Here is a 14,712-nt window from a genome sequence, read left to right on the forward strand (position 1 = left end):
TTCTGGAGATTCTAGTCAGTGCAGTTAGAAATAAATAAACAAATTAAATCCAAAGCAAGGAGAAGAAATAGTAAAAATAAGAGCAAAAAGCAGTGAAATTGAAAACAGAAAAATAGAGAAAATCAGGCCTAAAGGAGTTCACTCTCATCACTCCTATTCAACATTTTACTGGAAATCCTACTCAGTGAAAAAAGAGAGAAAGAAGTAAAAGGTATACAGATTAGAAATCAAGAAATAAAACAACATGGTTATCCATGTAGAAAATCCCATAGAATGTACAAAAACATTCCTGGAATATAATAATATCACAGGACACAGTGTCAATATACAAAAATCAATTGTATTTTTTATGTACCAGCAATGAACAACTGGAAATCAAAAATTTTAAAATACCATTAATAGCACCAAAACCAAAGAAATAAGTACATATAAAGCTAACAAAATATGTGCGTGATCTGTATGCTATGCAAAAAATTACAAAATACTGATGAAAAAGAAATCAAAGAAGACCTAAATAAATAGAGAGGTATGCCACATTAATGGTTTAGAAGACTTGTTGTTAAGATGTCTATTTTCTCCATATTGATCTATAATTTCAATCCATCAAAATCCCAGCATATTTTTTTAGACACAACAATCTGATTCTAAAACATATATGAAAAATGAAAGAAATCAGAATAGCCAAAACAATCCTGAAAAAGAAGAATGAAGTTTGGAAGACTTGCCCTACCTGATTTCCACACTTACTATGAAGCTATAAGGTACTAAACTATACATATATATATACACACACACACACACACACACATATATATGTATATATACATACACACACAATAGATACTATATATACATATATATAGATGTATCTTGTATATAGTACTTTATAGTTTTATAGTAGGTACTACAGTACTATAGCATATATATATACTATATAGCTATAAAATATTATAAATAAGACCACATGGTATTGAAATCAAGATGGACACACAGAAGTCAATAGAACAGAGTCCAGAAATAGATCCACATAAATATGGTTGATTGACTTTTGACAATGTACCCATACAATGGCAATTTAATGGAAAAAGGATAGTCTTTTCAACAAATCATCCTGGAAAACTTGAAGTCATATGCAAAAAATGAACTTTGATCTACTCACACCTGTACAAATACTGACTCAAAATGGGTGACAGACCTAAAAGTAAAATGCAGAAGAGATCACAGGAGAAAAATGTTGTGACCCTAATTTAGGCAAAGAATTCTTAGATACGACACCAAATGCACAATCAATTTTTTAAAAATTAACAAATTGGACTTAAGCAAAATAAAAAACTTTTGCTCTGCCAAAGACAATAAGAGAATGAAAAGACAATTACAGACTGCAAAAATATATTTGCAAGTTATATATCTGACAAGGGATGTCCTTCAATTGGTGAATGGATAAACAAATTGTGATACATCCATACAACAGAATGCTACTCAGCAATAAAAAAGAATAAACTATTGATACATGAAACAAAATAGATGACTCTAAAATGCACTACCTGAATGAAAGAAGCCAGATTCAAGTGGCTATATACACTGTATACTTCCATTCATACAATATTCTAGAAAAGGCAGAACCATAGGGAAAGAGAACAGATCAGTGTTGCCAGGGTTTAAAAACTGAAGAGGGTGTGACTGCAGTGGGACAGAAAAAGGAAGTTTTTTGAAGTGAAAGAACTGTAATGTATCTTGATTGTGGCAGTAGTTACACAACTCTATGCATTTGTCAAAAATCACAGAACTGTACATCAAAAAGAGAAAATTTTACTGTATATTAAATAATTTTCAAAAATAGGCTAAAGTAATTTTTTTAAAAGGAAAAGGCAGACTTCCCTGGTGGCACACTGGTTGAGAATCCGCCTGCCAGTGCAGGGGACACGGGTTCAAGCTCTGGTCCAGGAAGATCCCACATGCGCCGGAGAAACTAAGCCCGTGCACTACAACTACTGAGCCTACACTATAGAGCCCGCGAGCCACAACTACTGAGCCCACACACTTAGAGCCCATGCTCTGCAACAAGAGAAGCCACCGCAACGAGAAGTCCGTGCACCACAACGAAGAGTAGCCCCCGCTCGCTGCAACTAGAGAAAGCCTACACACGGCAACGAAGACCCAACGCAGCCAAAAATAAAATAAATTTTTAAAAAAATTAAAAGGAAAAGGCAATTTGGAAGATCTAAAAATAATAACGATAGGACAGATTAAAAACCAGGTCTCTGGAACATGGCCAGGTCATAAAAAGGATCACTCATTTGGGGATGGGTTTCAAAGACAAGGCAGAAATCTAGTTATTCAAACTATTAAGTAATGTTAGGAAGGTGAAAACGCTAAGCTGCATATGGAGTATGCCTTTGGTCCTGATTTGCCTTAGAGTGAGACAATTCTAACCGTATAAGACGATTCCACATCACAAACGAGGACAAAGCAGAGGTTCAGAGGGGTTCAGAGGCTGGCAATCAGGCTGGGTTTTAGCTTTTATTTATACTAGTACCTCTAAATCAAGGGTTCTTAACATAGAATACCTAGATAGAATTCCAGCAGTCTGTGAAAGTGGACAGAACAAAAATTCATCTTTAATTTCACTAACCTCTAACTGAAATGTAGTATATTTCCTTAGGCTATGAATGCATGCAACTAACTGTGGTAGTTTAAATAGGACCTGTATATTTATCACTCATAGAAATCACAGGTTTTTCCTATAACATCATACTACCATGAGTCCCCTGCTATCTTATTTTGCATGCATTAATAAATATTTATAAATCACACATTTGAGGGGTTTCAGTATTTGAATAACTATGTAATTGGTTTCCTGAATAATCCAATGTATTTGAAAACACATTTAAGATACATTAAACCTTTCCAAACACAAATAAAACATTATTCTAAGAAAGGGTTCATAGGCTTCCCCAGACTATCAAAGGGGTCTATGATAAATAAAAGGTTAAAAATCCCTGCTCCAAATCATCCTGCCCCCATTTTACAAAGCACCCCTTTTTTCAGGGCCTCTAATACTCTTCATACATGCATGAAGGGTCCCTCTCTCCAATTATATAATATTTTAAACCCTCGACAGGGAAATGCACAGTTTTTTAAGCAGTAGTCAAATTTTTTATGCCCACTGGACAGTAGAGTCCATAAAAAATTAAATCATATAAATACAAGAAAGACCTTATACGTAATAATACACAGTTGAATGAAGTGTACTTTCTGAAACTACAGACTGAAATAACCTAAAAAAGTCAATCTACCTTATGTCTCAAATAAGAAGGAATTTAATGAAAGCATCTGAAATATGATCTTCTTACTAAGAATTCATGGAGAAGGGTAGGAAGTTTACTTTTGTTTTCTAAATCCTACACTGTGTGCACATTGCAATGTCTTGTTTACTCATTTAAAACAGAATCTCAAAACCTCAAAAAAATAAAAATAACTAGGTCACAAAGGTTTCTACAGTAATAAAACTCTGATTCCTTGGGTTAAATAACAGCAAATGGCCAACCAAGTAAGATATAGCAGTCACTTAAACAATGGAAATGCCCAAACAGTAGGAGGGAGTGAGAGGCTCTAAACTGTAAGAGCTACAAATTCAACTGTGGATGCAGGTACAACTGTATTTTTTTTTCCTTTTAATCTATGGTAGGAAGATGATCTGGTGAGAACTATGGGGGGGGAAAAAAGAAATATTCTTGGAATATAAAAAAGTAAATATTACAATAGTAATTTTATTATGAAGGCAATATCTTCCTATTAATAAAATGCACTAGTCAAATATTTTTCCAGTAGAAATATACATCTTATTATGTAAAACAAAAAAGGACAAATAAAATTTGCTCTTCCATATTTCCTATCATTTGATGACAAAATGAAATGTAGCCACACAAAACTATACATTCAATTTCAATGTAATGGTATTTCATTTTTATACATTTAATTACCACAATTTTTTAAAGCGTTTTAACAAAAATATAACACATTCAATCTATACTAATTTGCCTTATCTCTACCCACATCTTGGAAATTTTTTATTATAAGCGGTCAAAATTATTACACTTTAGATCAGTTTTTCAGGTTACAGGATTACTATGTACTCATCACAGGAAACTTGTAAAATAACAAAAAAAATTTCTTTGAATAAAAAAAGAAAACAGAATTCCCCATAATTTCACCAAATAAAAATAAGCACTATTACCATTTTATTTCTTCTATGGGTACTATCTTACATTTCAGTAATAATGCTATTAATCAACATATATTAGACTCTTGCTCTGAACTATTCAACTAAAAGCTTTACAAACACTATTTTATTTTATCCTTACAACAGTCCTATTCAAGTAGGGAGGTAAATATTGCCATTTTACAAATATGTCAACTACAGTTTAAAGAGGTTAGGAAGGGACTTTCCTGGTGGCGCAGTGGTTAAGAATCCACCTGCCAATGCAGGGGACATGGGTCCGAGCCCTGGTCCGGGAAGATCCCGCATGCCACAGAGCAACTAAGCCCGTGCGCCACAACTACTGAGCCTGCGCTCTAGAGCCCGTGCGCCACAACTACTGAAGCCTGCACGCTTCAGATGCTGGCTAGAGCCCATGCTCTGCAACAAGAGAAAGCCACCACAATGAGAAGCCCGAGCTTCACAACAAAGAGTAGCCCCAGCTCACCACGACTAGAGAAAGCCTGCACACAGCCACAAAGACCCAATGCAGCAATAAATAAACAAACAAACAAATAAATAAACAGGTTAGGAAACATGCCTAGAAGGTCAGAGATAAGTGGCAGACCTGAACCCAAATTTTCAATTACCACCATGAATGTATACATAGAGAACGCTATATTCTACCCTAACGTAATGTCCTATGTCATAAAAATTATAATTTTCAGATTGCTATTTAATATAACAGCATGTGGACGTAACTTAATCACTCCTCTATTGGATCAAGTTATTTCTGTATAGTATTCAGAATAGTGTGACGCATTCAATACAAAAATAAAAACTAGGTAAATGCAAGATTTGGCTTGTCAACTTCTATATTTAAATTAAAATATATAATTCAACTTACTCTTTTACTGAGGCAAATAACTGGCCACATACTGCAGCCTAGTGTGCAGCAGCAACAAAGGCAGCCACAAAGTAGCCAACGTACATTAACAGGAAGGTTCTTCTTAAGACAACTGTTAACTCTGTTGATGCTGGCTTTAAATTCTTCAGGAGCTACCTAAAGAAAAATTTTAAGAAATAACAACACTGCAGTATTAACGTCAATAAACATGTCTCATTAGCATAAATTTTTCTAATTTGTTAGGAAAAGACTTTAGTTTTTAGGCATATAAATAATACCTAAATAATTGACACTCACTTTTCCAGTTAATGAAGATGGGAATTCTGATTCAAATTTGTTGCTCAGTCCAAATCTATTTTTTAGAAAAAGAAAAATATGTTATTACATGTCATTGTTGCAACAAATACACCATTTAACTTAATCAAATGTCAAGTAAATAGAGTGCAACTTTATACACAGAATAACAATGGAAGTTTGAGACACACTGTCATCAGCAATTTATGAAATGTAACAAGCAATTTTAGCAGCTGAATCAAAACTTTTATACAAGAGGCTGAGAATATACAAAGACATGACTTCTTTGGAGCTATCTTTGTGAGCCAAATAGTACTGTGGAAAACAACACAACTGTCCAATTCTGTCAAAATTACTAAGATTCTTCCAATTAAGTAACAGGAAGCTAAAATCTCTGCTATTAATTACTCTTTAGGTCAAGAGCATTTTGTTAACTCTCAAAAAGGGGATAACATGTCTAAGAACGCAAATCACATTTTCTGAGATCAGCATATCTACACTGCTATTACAGCTACAGAATGTCAAAAACACCTGGAACAAAACAGCTACTTCAAATTTCAAATACCAAGACATTTGCTACACATACCCCCAAAGAAATGAAACCAAGGTAGTGCATTTTAACATCTTTAAGCTTTTAAATGTCTTTAAAGATCATGAGGATTGACTGGGCACTTGACTATTTCTTTGCATAAGTTAGTGGGAAAGAATAAAACATTCATAGACAACATTGGTAATAGGAGACAGCACCCTGGAAATAAAATTGAGATGCTTACATATGATGACTTTTAGTGGACCCTGGAGCCAAATTTTCTTTCTGGTTTTATTGAGATATACTTGACATTTAACACTGCATTAATTTAAGGTGTACAACCTAATGATCTGATACATGCATGCATTGTGAAATGATTACCACAGTAAGTTTAGTTCACATCCATCACCTCACTGTTACATTTTTTTTTTCCTGTGAAGAAAATGCTTAAAATTCACTCTCTTAGCAACACTTGAATACACAATACTGCATCTTGGGTAGCTGGCAAGGGATCCCCTAAGATACTCTGTATGAAACAGCTGGCCAGGTCAAGGGTTTCTAACTCAACCATCAGTGGAGCTAGAGAGAGAAATCAAATAAGGTAGGCTGTGTGCAGTCAATAAGGAGTGGTGGAGACCAGCCAAGCAGAGGTATACAATTTGTGTGTGTGTGAATGTAATGAGTCAGATCCAGCTGATTACTGTCACACTAGAATGGACACCCACCTTTGACAGGTTGTATTTTTCTTCTTCTGAGATGGAAAACCAGATTTCTCTGCAAAATTTCCCTTTATAATATTGTGCAAGTCAATCACAACACTTCTGTGGGTCAGGTTGTCGTTTGCATCATGATCTAGACTTCCTTACAACATGTAGATGGTGGCACCTGAGACCATTTTGTCATCATCTTAAAGTACTTTCAAAAATTACTTAATAGCAGCATTGAAATAACATCAATATGTCTTTATAAACAATGAATACTATTTATGAAAAAAGTTTTGACACTAAACGTAAATTGGCAACCATTACTGTTTAATATAATTCTGGCATTGGTGATATTCTCTTTCTAAGACGCTGAGCTAAACCCGTTTTTTCTGTGGGGGCCTCAGAGCAATGTGGTTCTACTTGAAAATGCCCCTACAGATAACTCACCTACAACTGTAAAGGCCCTAGCATGAGGAAGAGGTATGCAGTACTCGCTGACAGTTCTATGATGTCTCTAGATAATGGACTCCCTTTTCATCTATTTGCCTTAGAGGAGATACCATTCAACAAATCTTTATAGAATACTGGACCTTCTAGATTATACACTTCCATCTCTTGTGTTATCTCCCTTGGTCTGAAGATCTTCTTCTTCAAGCAACAGGTTTCATTTCAACCATGTTTATTATTGCAATTAACCATCTCCTTCCAATTGGTCCTCAAATTTTTTTAGAAAAGCAACAACCAGATACCTCCAAGTCTCCTAGAGATAAGTATCTTCCCCTTCCACCTTCAGCCATTAAATATTTGGAACAGATTATTTTATCAAATACCTATAGTTTGCCAGTAATATGCTAATTTAGAGGGAGCAATCCAGTATGAGTATAAACCTTAATTTCCTTTCTTTTCCAAGCCTGGATACTTCCTTATAATAAGGCTGAGTGTTGATGCTTTGCCCAGGGAGCACTACCAGCTAATTGCCCTGCTGTTCCTGCAAGCCAGGGCTCCTTGTAAGTCAGGCTAGTAGTTATTCTTCTGAGTAAGAACTAGCAGTTCCAAGGACATTCTTTAGGCACTCTCCTCTTCAGTCATAATTTTGTTGTGTCTTAACAACAGACAGTAATCCCTTCTCTTTCTTCATCTCACCCCCAAAAGAATGACATGGTTCACAATAGATGGGAGAGCTTAGCTTTGCCACCAGCCTTCCCTTCTTCCCTCCTTTCTCCCTTCCTTTATTTATGGCTGCGTTGGGTCTTCGGTGCTGTGCGGGGGCTTTCTTTAGTTGAGGCGAGCGGGGGCTACTCTTTGTTGCGGTGCGAGGGTGTCTCACTGCGGTGGCTTCTCTTGTTGTGGAGCATGGGCTCTAGCTGTGCGGGCTTCAGTATTTGTGGCTCGCGGGCTCTAGAGCACAGCCTCAGTAGTTGTGGCGCACGGGCTCATCTGCTCCACGGCACGTGGGCTCTTCCCAGACCAGGGCTCAAACCTGTGTCCCCTGCATTGGCAGGTGGATTCTTAACCACTGCGCCACCAAGGAAGCCCCATTTCCCCTCACTTTTCTTTCCCACCTGCTCAACAAGACTACCTGTAAAGAGGGGCAAGAAGATGCTGCTGTTGAAGGCCTTGGAGTCTCCCCAGCCCACAGGAGTAAACCCCAACTGCAATCTGCTTTCACTTTAAAAATGTTTAAAGACATTTAATATTCAAATCAAGTACTTCATGATTACAGGCAGATTGAGCCATGATACCCAGGCACCCTTTCCTCATTTCCATTTGGAATATAGTACTCTACTATATTCAAACATTTGGGTGAACAAGGGGTGTTCAAACATTTGGTGTCAGGACTTCTTTGGTCTCTTAAATCCTTGAGGACCTCAGTGAGCTTAAGCTTATGTGATTTAGATTTATCACTATTTCGGATTATACATTAGAACAGAGACATCTAAAACATTTAAAATTTTTATTCATAAATGAGCCCAAAATGCTCATTTTTACGCTAACAAAAATGTTTTTATGAGAAATATTTTTCAAAACAAAAAACTTTAGTGAGATTTTCTCACATCTCTTTAATGTCAGACAATGGAAGACAGCTGAATTCTCACATCTCTTTCTGCATTCAATCTGTAGTGATATGCTCTTTTGGTTAATGTTTATAAAGAAAATTGAGTTTCACCAGATATGTAGTTGGAAAATTGTATATATTCTTTGATACTATAACAAAACTTCATAAGTGCTACCTTATTAAGGATTTCTTGTAAGGAGGAAACAAGCTTTATCAATGAACTTTGAATACTCTGTTCAATTAAAATCCACTGTATATCTTGCATTTTAAATGGATTTTTTTTTCTTATCCATACCTGATTTTATAACTTCATATATTTGTCCCTTGGAAAATACTGGTAGATTGAGCTATGCAGATTTCCAAACGTTGACACACTTCATCGTGTGATGTCAGAATCATCACATTCATTAATATGACCACTGATCTCATCGTAAGTATTGAGAAGCTGTCAAGCTCACAGAGGCAGATGTAAGTTTTCCCAAATTCCAATTTTCATCTGAAAGCTGGAATTATTGACAACAAATGCTATCAGTTGTTTTACTTGAAGTGATAGTCTTGCTTTACTTAAAAAAAAAAAATAAGAGGCTGAATGATAACTAACCAACAAAACCAAAAAAATGGTTAATTTGAGCTACCACCTATACCTTAAAACTAACTTCAAAGCATATTATTTTAATATATAGAATGGATAAACAACAAGGTCCTACTGTATAGCAAAGGGAATTATATTCAATATCCTGTGATAAACCATAATGGAAAAAATATGAAAAAGAATGTATATATATGTATAACTGAATCTCTTTGCTGTATAGCAGAAATTAACAAAACATTGTAAATCAACTATACTTCAATAAAATAAAATTTAAAAAAAATAGATGACTTTTTTTCCTAGCTTTGAATGTTACTAATGGAGATAGGCAATGGCTGTGGATTTTAATAGGTGTCCTTGGTATGCATAAGCAATAAAAGCAGGAGAAGGAAAAATACAGGGAAAAGTTGGAAGGGGAAGTAGAAGGAAAGAGGGAGAGAAGAAATGAAGAAGAAAGTGAGGGTTGGCAAAGTGCTACCAACAACTGTCTTATCTACCATTCAATACCTATTAACTGTCAGTACATTAGATGCCTGAAAAATGTAGACATGTACTACATCTACATCTATTCCTATGAAAGACCTTGTCCTTAATCACTCTTAAAATACGGCTTTAGAAGTGATAAACGATTTAAACTATTTTCAAAGAATGACATATATGACAAGAAGATAAAACACATTAAACAACCTATTTTACCTATTACAAGTCTACTAGTACTTGGAGAAAAAGAGAAATTCATTCAAATCAAACTATTGAGCACCTTCTATGTAACATTTCATGATCACAAAGTCCTACAACAGAAGGCTTATATAGCTTTAAAAAAATTTTTTTAAGAAAGAAAGCATGGGACTTCCCTGGCAGTCCAGTGGTTAAGACTCCGCGCTCCCAATGCAGGGGGCACGGGTTCAATCCCTGGTCAGGGAATTAGGATCCCACATGCCGCACAGTGCGGCAAAAAAAAAAAACAAGAAAAAGAAAGGAAGCAAGCAGGTAAGAGGCCAATTTTTACTTTTTTTTTTTTTTTTTTTTTTTGCGAGATCTTATTTTGCCGACCGGGGACTGAACATGGGCCCTCAGCAGTGAAAGTGCAGAGTGCTAACCACTGGGCCGCCAGGGAACTCCCCCAATTTTTACTTTTATATAAATTGAGGTAATTTTCAAAGCTCTTACACTGGTAAAGCTCAGCAAAGGGACTGCAACTTTACACCTAAATCTAAATGGAATCTTGAAATAGGCTTGTTTTACTCACTTACTTCCATTTCACTGTCGCCTCGTTCCTAAATCTGTAGCCAAAATTCAAAGAGTAAACTAATCCGTTACCCTGCACTCTCGTCTTCATCTAATTCAGAACTTCCCTTTCCTGATAGATTCTTCCCCTTCCAAACCTCTTTTAATATTTAACTTTGGAACCCCTGATTTATTGATCTGCTACCTGGATACCTATTTATATCTTCTCTTTAAAAAAAATATTTTTTCTTCACTTTAACCAAAAATCCTGTTGAAATGACACTCTTTCCTTAGAAATTCTCAACTATAGCTCATTCCCTGGAGTTCATCTTCCAGACTCCATCTTCCATGTCCTCATAATACTTGACTATATTCTCTCTTGCACAGTCCTTATCATATCTCATTATAATTATGTCATAAGCCTAACTCCCTACCCTGATAGTCAATGAGTTGGTTATAGGTAGGCACGATATCTTAATAATCTTTATATCCTAAATGTCTGGTCCAATGCCTGATAAATATTCATGAAATATTTGCTAAATAATTTCCAAGCAAGAAGAAATGTCTACATTCCACTACCTCCTCATTGCAAAATTCCACACCACTGCTCTCTCTTCCTCTGATGCACATGATTTCCACATTGTTCCAAGCCCAACCGTCATTTTCAGCCTTCCAGGTCACTCCCTCTGTGCTGGGGGTCCCCAAGGCCACCCTCAGGTTTGATGATTCACTAGGAGGACTCACAGGGCTCAGCATACAGTCCTGTGAGTATAAATCTATACTCACAGCTAGATTTACTACAGCAAAAGGATACAAAGCAAAATCAGCAATGGGATAAGGCATATGGGGTGAAATCCAGAGGAAACCAGAAGCAAGCGTGCAAGAGTCTCTTCTCAGTGAAGAACACAGGATGTGCTTAATTCCTCCTGCAACTAGTTTTCACAACATGTGTATAATGTTTTCTACCAGGAAAGGTCATTAGAGAGTCAGTGCCAAAGCTTTTACCATGGACTAGTCACGTAGGCCCCCTCTACTTAGCATGTACCAAAATTCCAGACTCCCAGAAGGAAAGCAGGTGTTCAGTATACACCATACTGTTTGTACAAACAGTTTAGGCACAGTGAGCCATTCTTATCAATTCTGGGCATACTGGGAATGCTTCCAAAGTCCAAGTTCTCAGACAACCAACCAAAAGCCGACACAGCAAGCAAGGCTTTTTAAGGATAGCAGTCTCAAGTCTGCTGTGCTCTTTTTGGCACAACTTCACACTCTCTAATGACACCAACATTCACATCACAGTTTTTTCTTTCTACAAGAACTCTTGTCTTCATCCCAAATAATTCAGTACTCAGCACCAAAACCTAACTGATTAACTGACCTCACCTATTCTGAGGAAATTCACCTCTATTTAATTCAGCAACCCACGCCATCATCTGGAACTGTATCACCTCTGAAATTCTGAACTGTAAATTTCTCCTCTTACCACTACCATCAATCATTTCATTTCTCCCACCCTTACCAAATTTGCTTTTTTGTCTCTGGTTGTAACCTACTCCTTACCACTCCTCCTTGCTTTTCTACTCCAAATCTGCTCCCTATGACTCCACTTCCTCCTTTATCTGCCAGAACTACACAATCAATCATTTAACCATACTCCAACAAAACCCTTTATTTTCTGCACCTCTAGAGTGTCTCTTGTCAATCCAATTTAATTGAAATGTTTACTTTCTTCACTTCAATTCCCACTGCCTGGAGCTACAGTAGAAAAAAATCATACAAATTATTTCTAACTTCAGTTAGATTAATGCTATAGCAATCTTTATTCATTCCTAATCAACTCCCTTTTCCATACTTCACAATTGCTCCTCTATGTGCTCAGCCTTATCCTCCCAACCCACTTTTTTGCAGATAACCATGGTTCCTCCAACCAGAGGAAAAAAGATCAAGAACATAAACTGCTTTGCCTTCTCTCCCTTTCATTTTTAGATTTACCTATGTTTTCAGTATCTTTACCATCTTTCTCAATGGAGGCAAACTAATCATTTGCTCCTGGTTGCATCTCCTTCAGTCTCCTCTGCAATCCACTCGTTTCTCCCTCTCTCTGGCTCCTTACACATAGCTTACAATCCTGCATAAGTCTACCCAGCCTGAGAATCTGAACCCCTATTTTCTTCTCCCTCAAGGTATGATGGCATCCATCTCTTCTCCTTCCTCATCCAGTGTCTTGAAAGAGTCTTCCACATTCACCTCTTTATCTCACCTCCCATTCATTATTCAAACCACTACAATCCAGGGTTTAATTCACGTTTCTTTACAGATGAGACTGCTCTCAACAGAACAGCTGAAAACACTCTCTTCAGTGAGTCCCACTTAATATAGCATGCTTTCTCCTAGCAAAGAGCTTGAGTACCAGAGTGGCAAATCTTTCACTTGTTATTGGCTACAGCAAATACCTCCTTTGCTGTGCCAACCAAACAATACTGTCAGATAAAGTTTTAACAAAGCCATCCTTTTTTATTAAATGGATAAGAAAAGCCACACACTTCATGTTTGTTAATATAACTACAAAATATCATCTTTGATGGTTTTGATGTGACATAAGTTACTTAATTTTGATACTACCTTAGTTCCGGTTTGGGGGGTGGTGGTGCTGGTTTTGTTTTTTTAAGTTTGGCGGGAGGTGGGGTTTGTTAGCAATGAAAATGAGAGGTATGTTTCAGTTTAACTGGACAGCATTATAAATTACTCCTTTTATCCATTATGTTCCTTCAAGTTTAAAGTTTTAAAATATAATAATAATAATTTAGTTTATTCTAAGTCAAAGTACAGTTGGCCCTGGACAGTAATGGAAAGGCCAAATTTCTTAAAATAATAATTCGATATGCTGGAAAGAAGAGTAATGGGTAGGAAGCTGAACTCCCTTCAAACCTAATAACCTAACATTCTGTTAACCCAAAAAACGAGAAGTAGCACTTAATAATTTTAAAAGATATAATTCAAGACGGGTGGCATCTTAGTTATCTACAAAGACTAATAAATGAAATTTAAAAAAATCACTTTATGTTGGCAAGAAGGTCTTAAGATGGAAAATATCATGTACTGTCGGTGGAACTATAAATTATTACAACCATTCCAGAAATCAATTTGGCATTAAAAATATTTATACCTTTGGCACAGTAATTTCTCCTTTAGGGATCCTGCCTAAAAAATAATCTGAAATGTGAATAAAAATATATGCATAAACAAGCTCCCTGAAACTTTATTCACAATAAAGAATAAAATAATGGGAATGTTAAGTAAATTACAGTATCTCAGCATAAAAGAATATTAGACAACTATTAAAAATGAAGTTTGCAAACTAATAACATGGAAAGTACATATAATATACTGTTAAATAAAAAGAAAATACAAAAACATACATGTAACATATGATCTAGAATGTAAAGGAAAAGAACTTATAAAATGAAAGACCCTTCAGGCGCACAATTTGATAGTATGTAAAAAGAGTCTTAAAAAAAGTTCATACCTTTTGACCTAATAATTCTACTTCTAGAAATGTATTAGAAGAAAATAATTACAGTGGCACAGATATGTTCACGAATAATCAAGTATTCTGCAGTGCTATTTTTGTGAGGGAGTATTAAAGACATTTTGTTTCATTTGTTGTTTCTTAAAATAGGACTGTTTTTCAGCAGATGTACAGTAATTGCTATGCAAACACATTTTATAATACACAATAACATCAATATAATTTTTTTTCTACTTGAATCTTTTATTTGGCATTAACTAGGTATGTTATCATAAGTAAACAAGTTTGGGGTTCACTAATCAATAGCTTTCCTGAATGCATTTCAACCTTTTCTGTAGTTCTAGTCTACATAATCCCCAGACCTTTTTTTTTAACTTCGATTTTTAATTTTTCTGTGTTCCTTGTATCTCCTCATATTGATGTCTCTTAGAATTCACTAACGCATTGTTATTTCGAATTTTGTCTTTTAAATACAGAAGTACAAGAACCTGATTTCTTCAACTTTGTTTTGTGCTATGTTTATTTTCCTTGTTTCTGAGTTGCAGTGCTATTTTTAACAGTGGTTTTAAAACAATAGAAAGACTAAAACTGTATGAAATTAATTATGATATACCAATTTGAAAGATACTACACAGCTCAAAACCATGTACACTAGAGAGTAGCCTGTTACTCTGCGTGC

General features: G+C 35.7%; 1 protein-coding gene across 4 annotated transcripts in view; it reads right to left on the minus strand.

The window, feature by feature from the left end:
• CHIC2 (cysteine rich hydrophobic domain 2) overlaps positions 1-14,712 on the minus strand; it is a 133,941-nt gene that overhangs the window by 106,189 nt on the left and 13,040 nt on the right. For all 4 annotated transcript variants that reach the window (XM_089911935.1, XM_022564306.3, XM_022564315.3 and 1 more), the window contains exons 2-3: positions 5,403-5,457; positions 5,106-5,261 (exon numbers count right to left, since the gene is read on the minus strand). In XM_089911935.1, coding sequence (XP_089768061.1) covers positions 5,106-5,261; positions 5,403-5,457 — 211 coding nt within the window. The remainder of the gene's footprint in view (positions 1-5,105; positions 5,262-5,402; positions 5,458-14,712) is intronic.

Source organism: Delphinapterus leucas, chromosome 5, assembly GCF_059928025.1.
Source record: "Delphinapterus leucas isolate spDelLeu-1000000601 "Yukka" chromosome 5, BTC_Dleu_Yukka2, whole genome shotgun sequence".
NCBI classification, from domain to species: domain Eukaryota; kingdom Metazoa; phylum Chordata; class Mammalia; order Artiodactyla; family Monodontidae; genus Delphinapterus; species Delphinapterus leucas.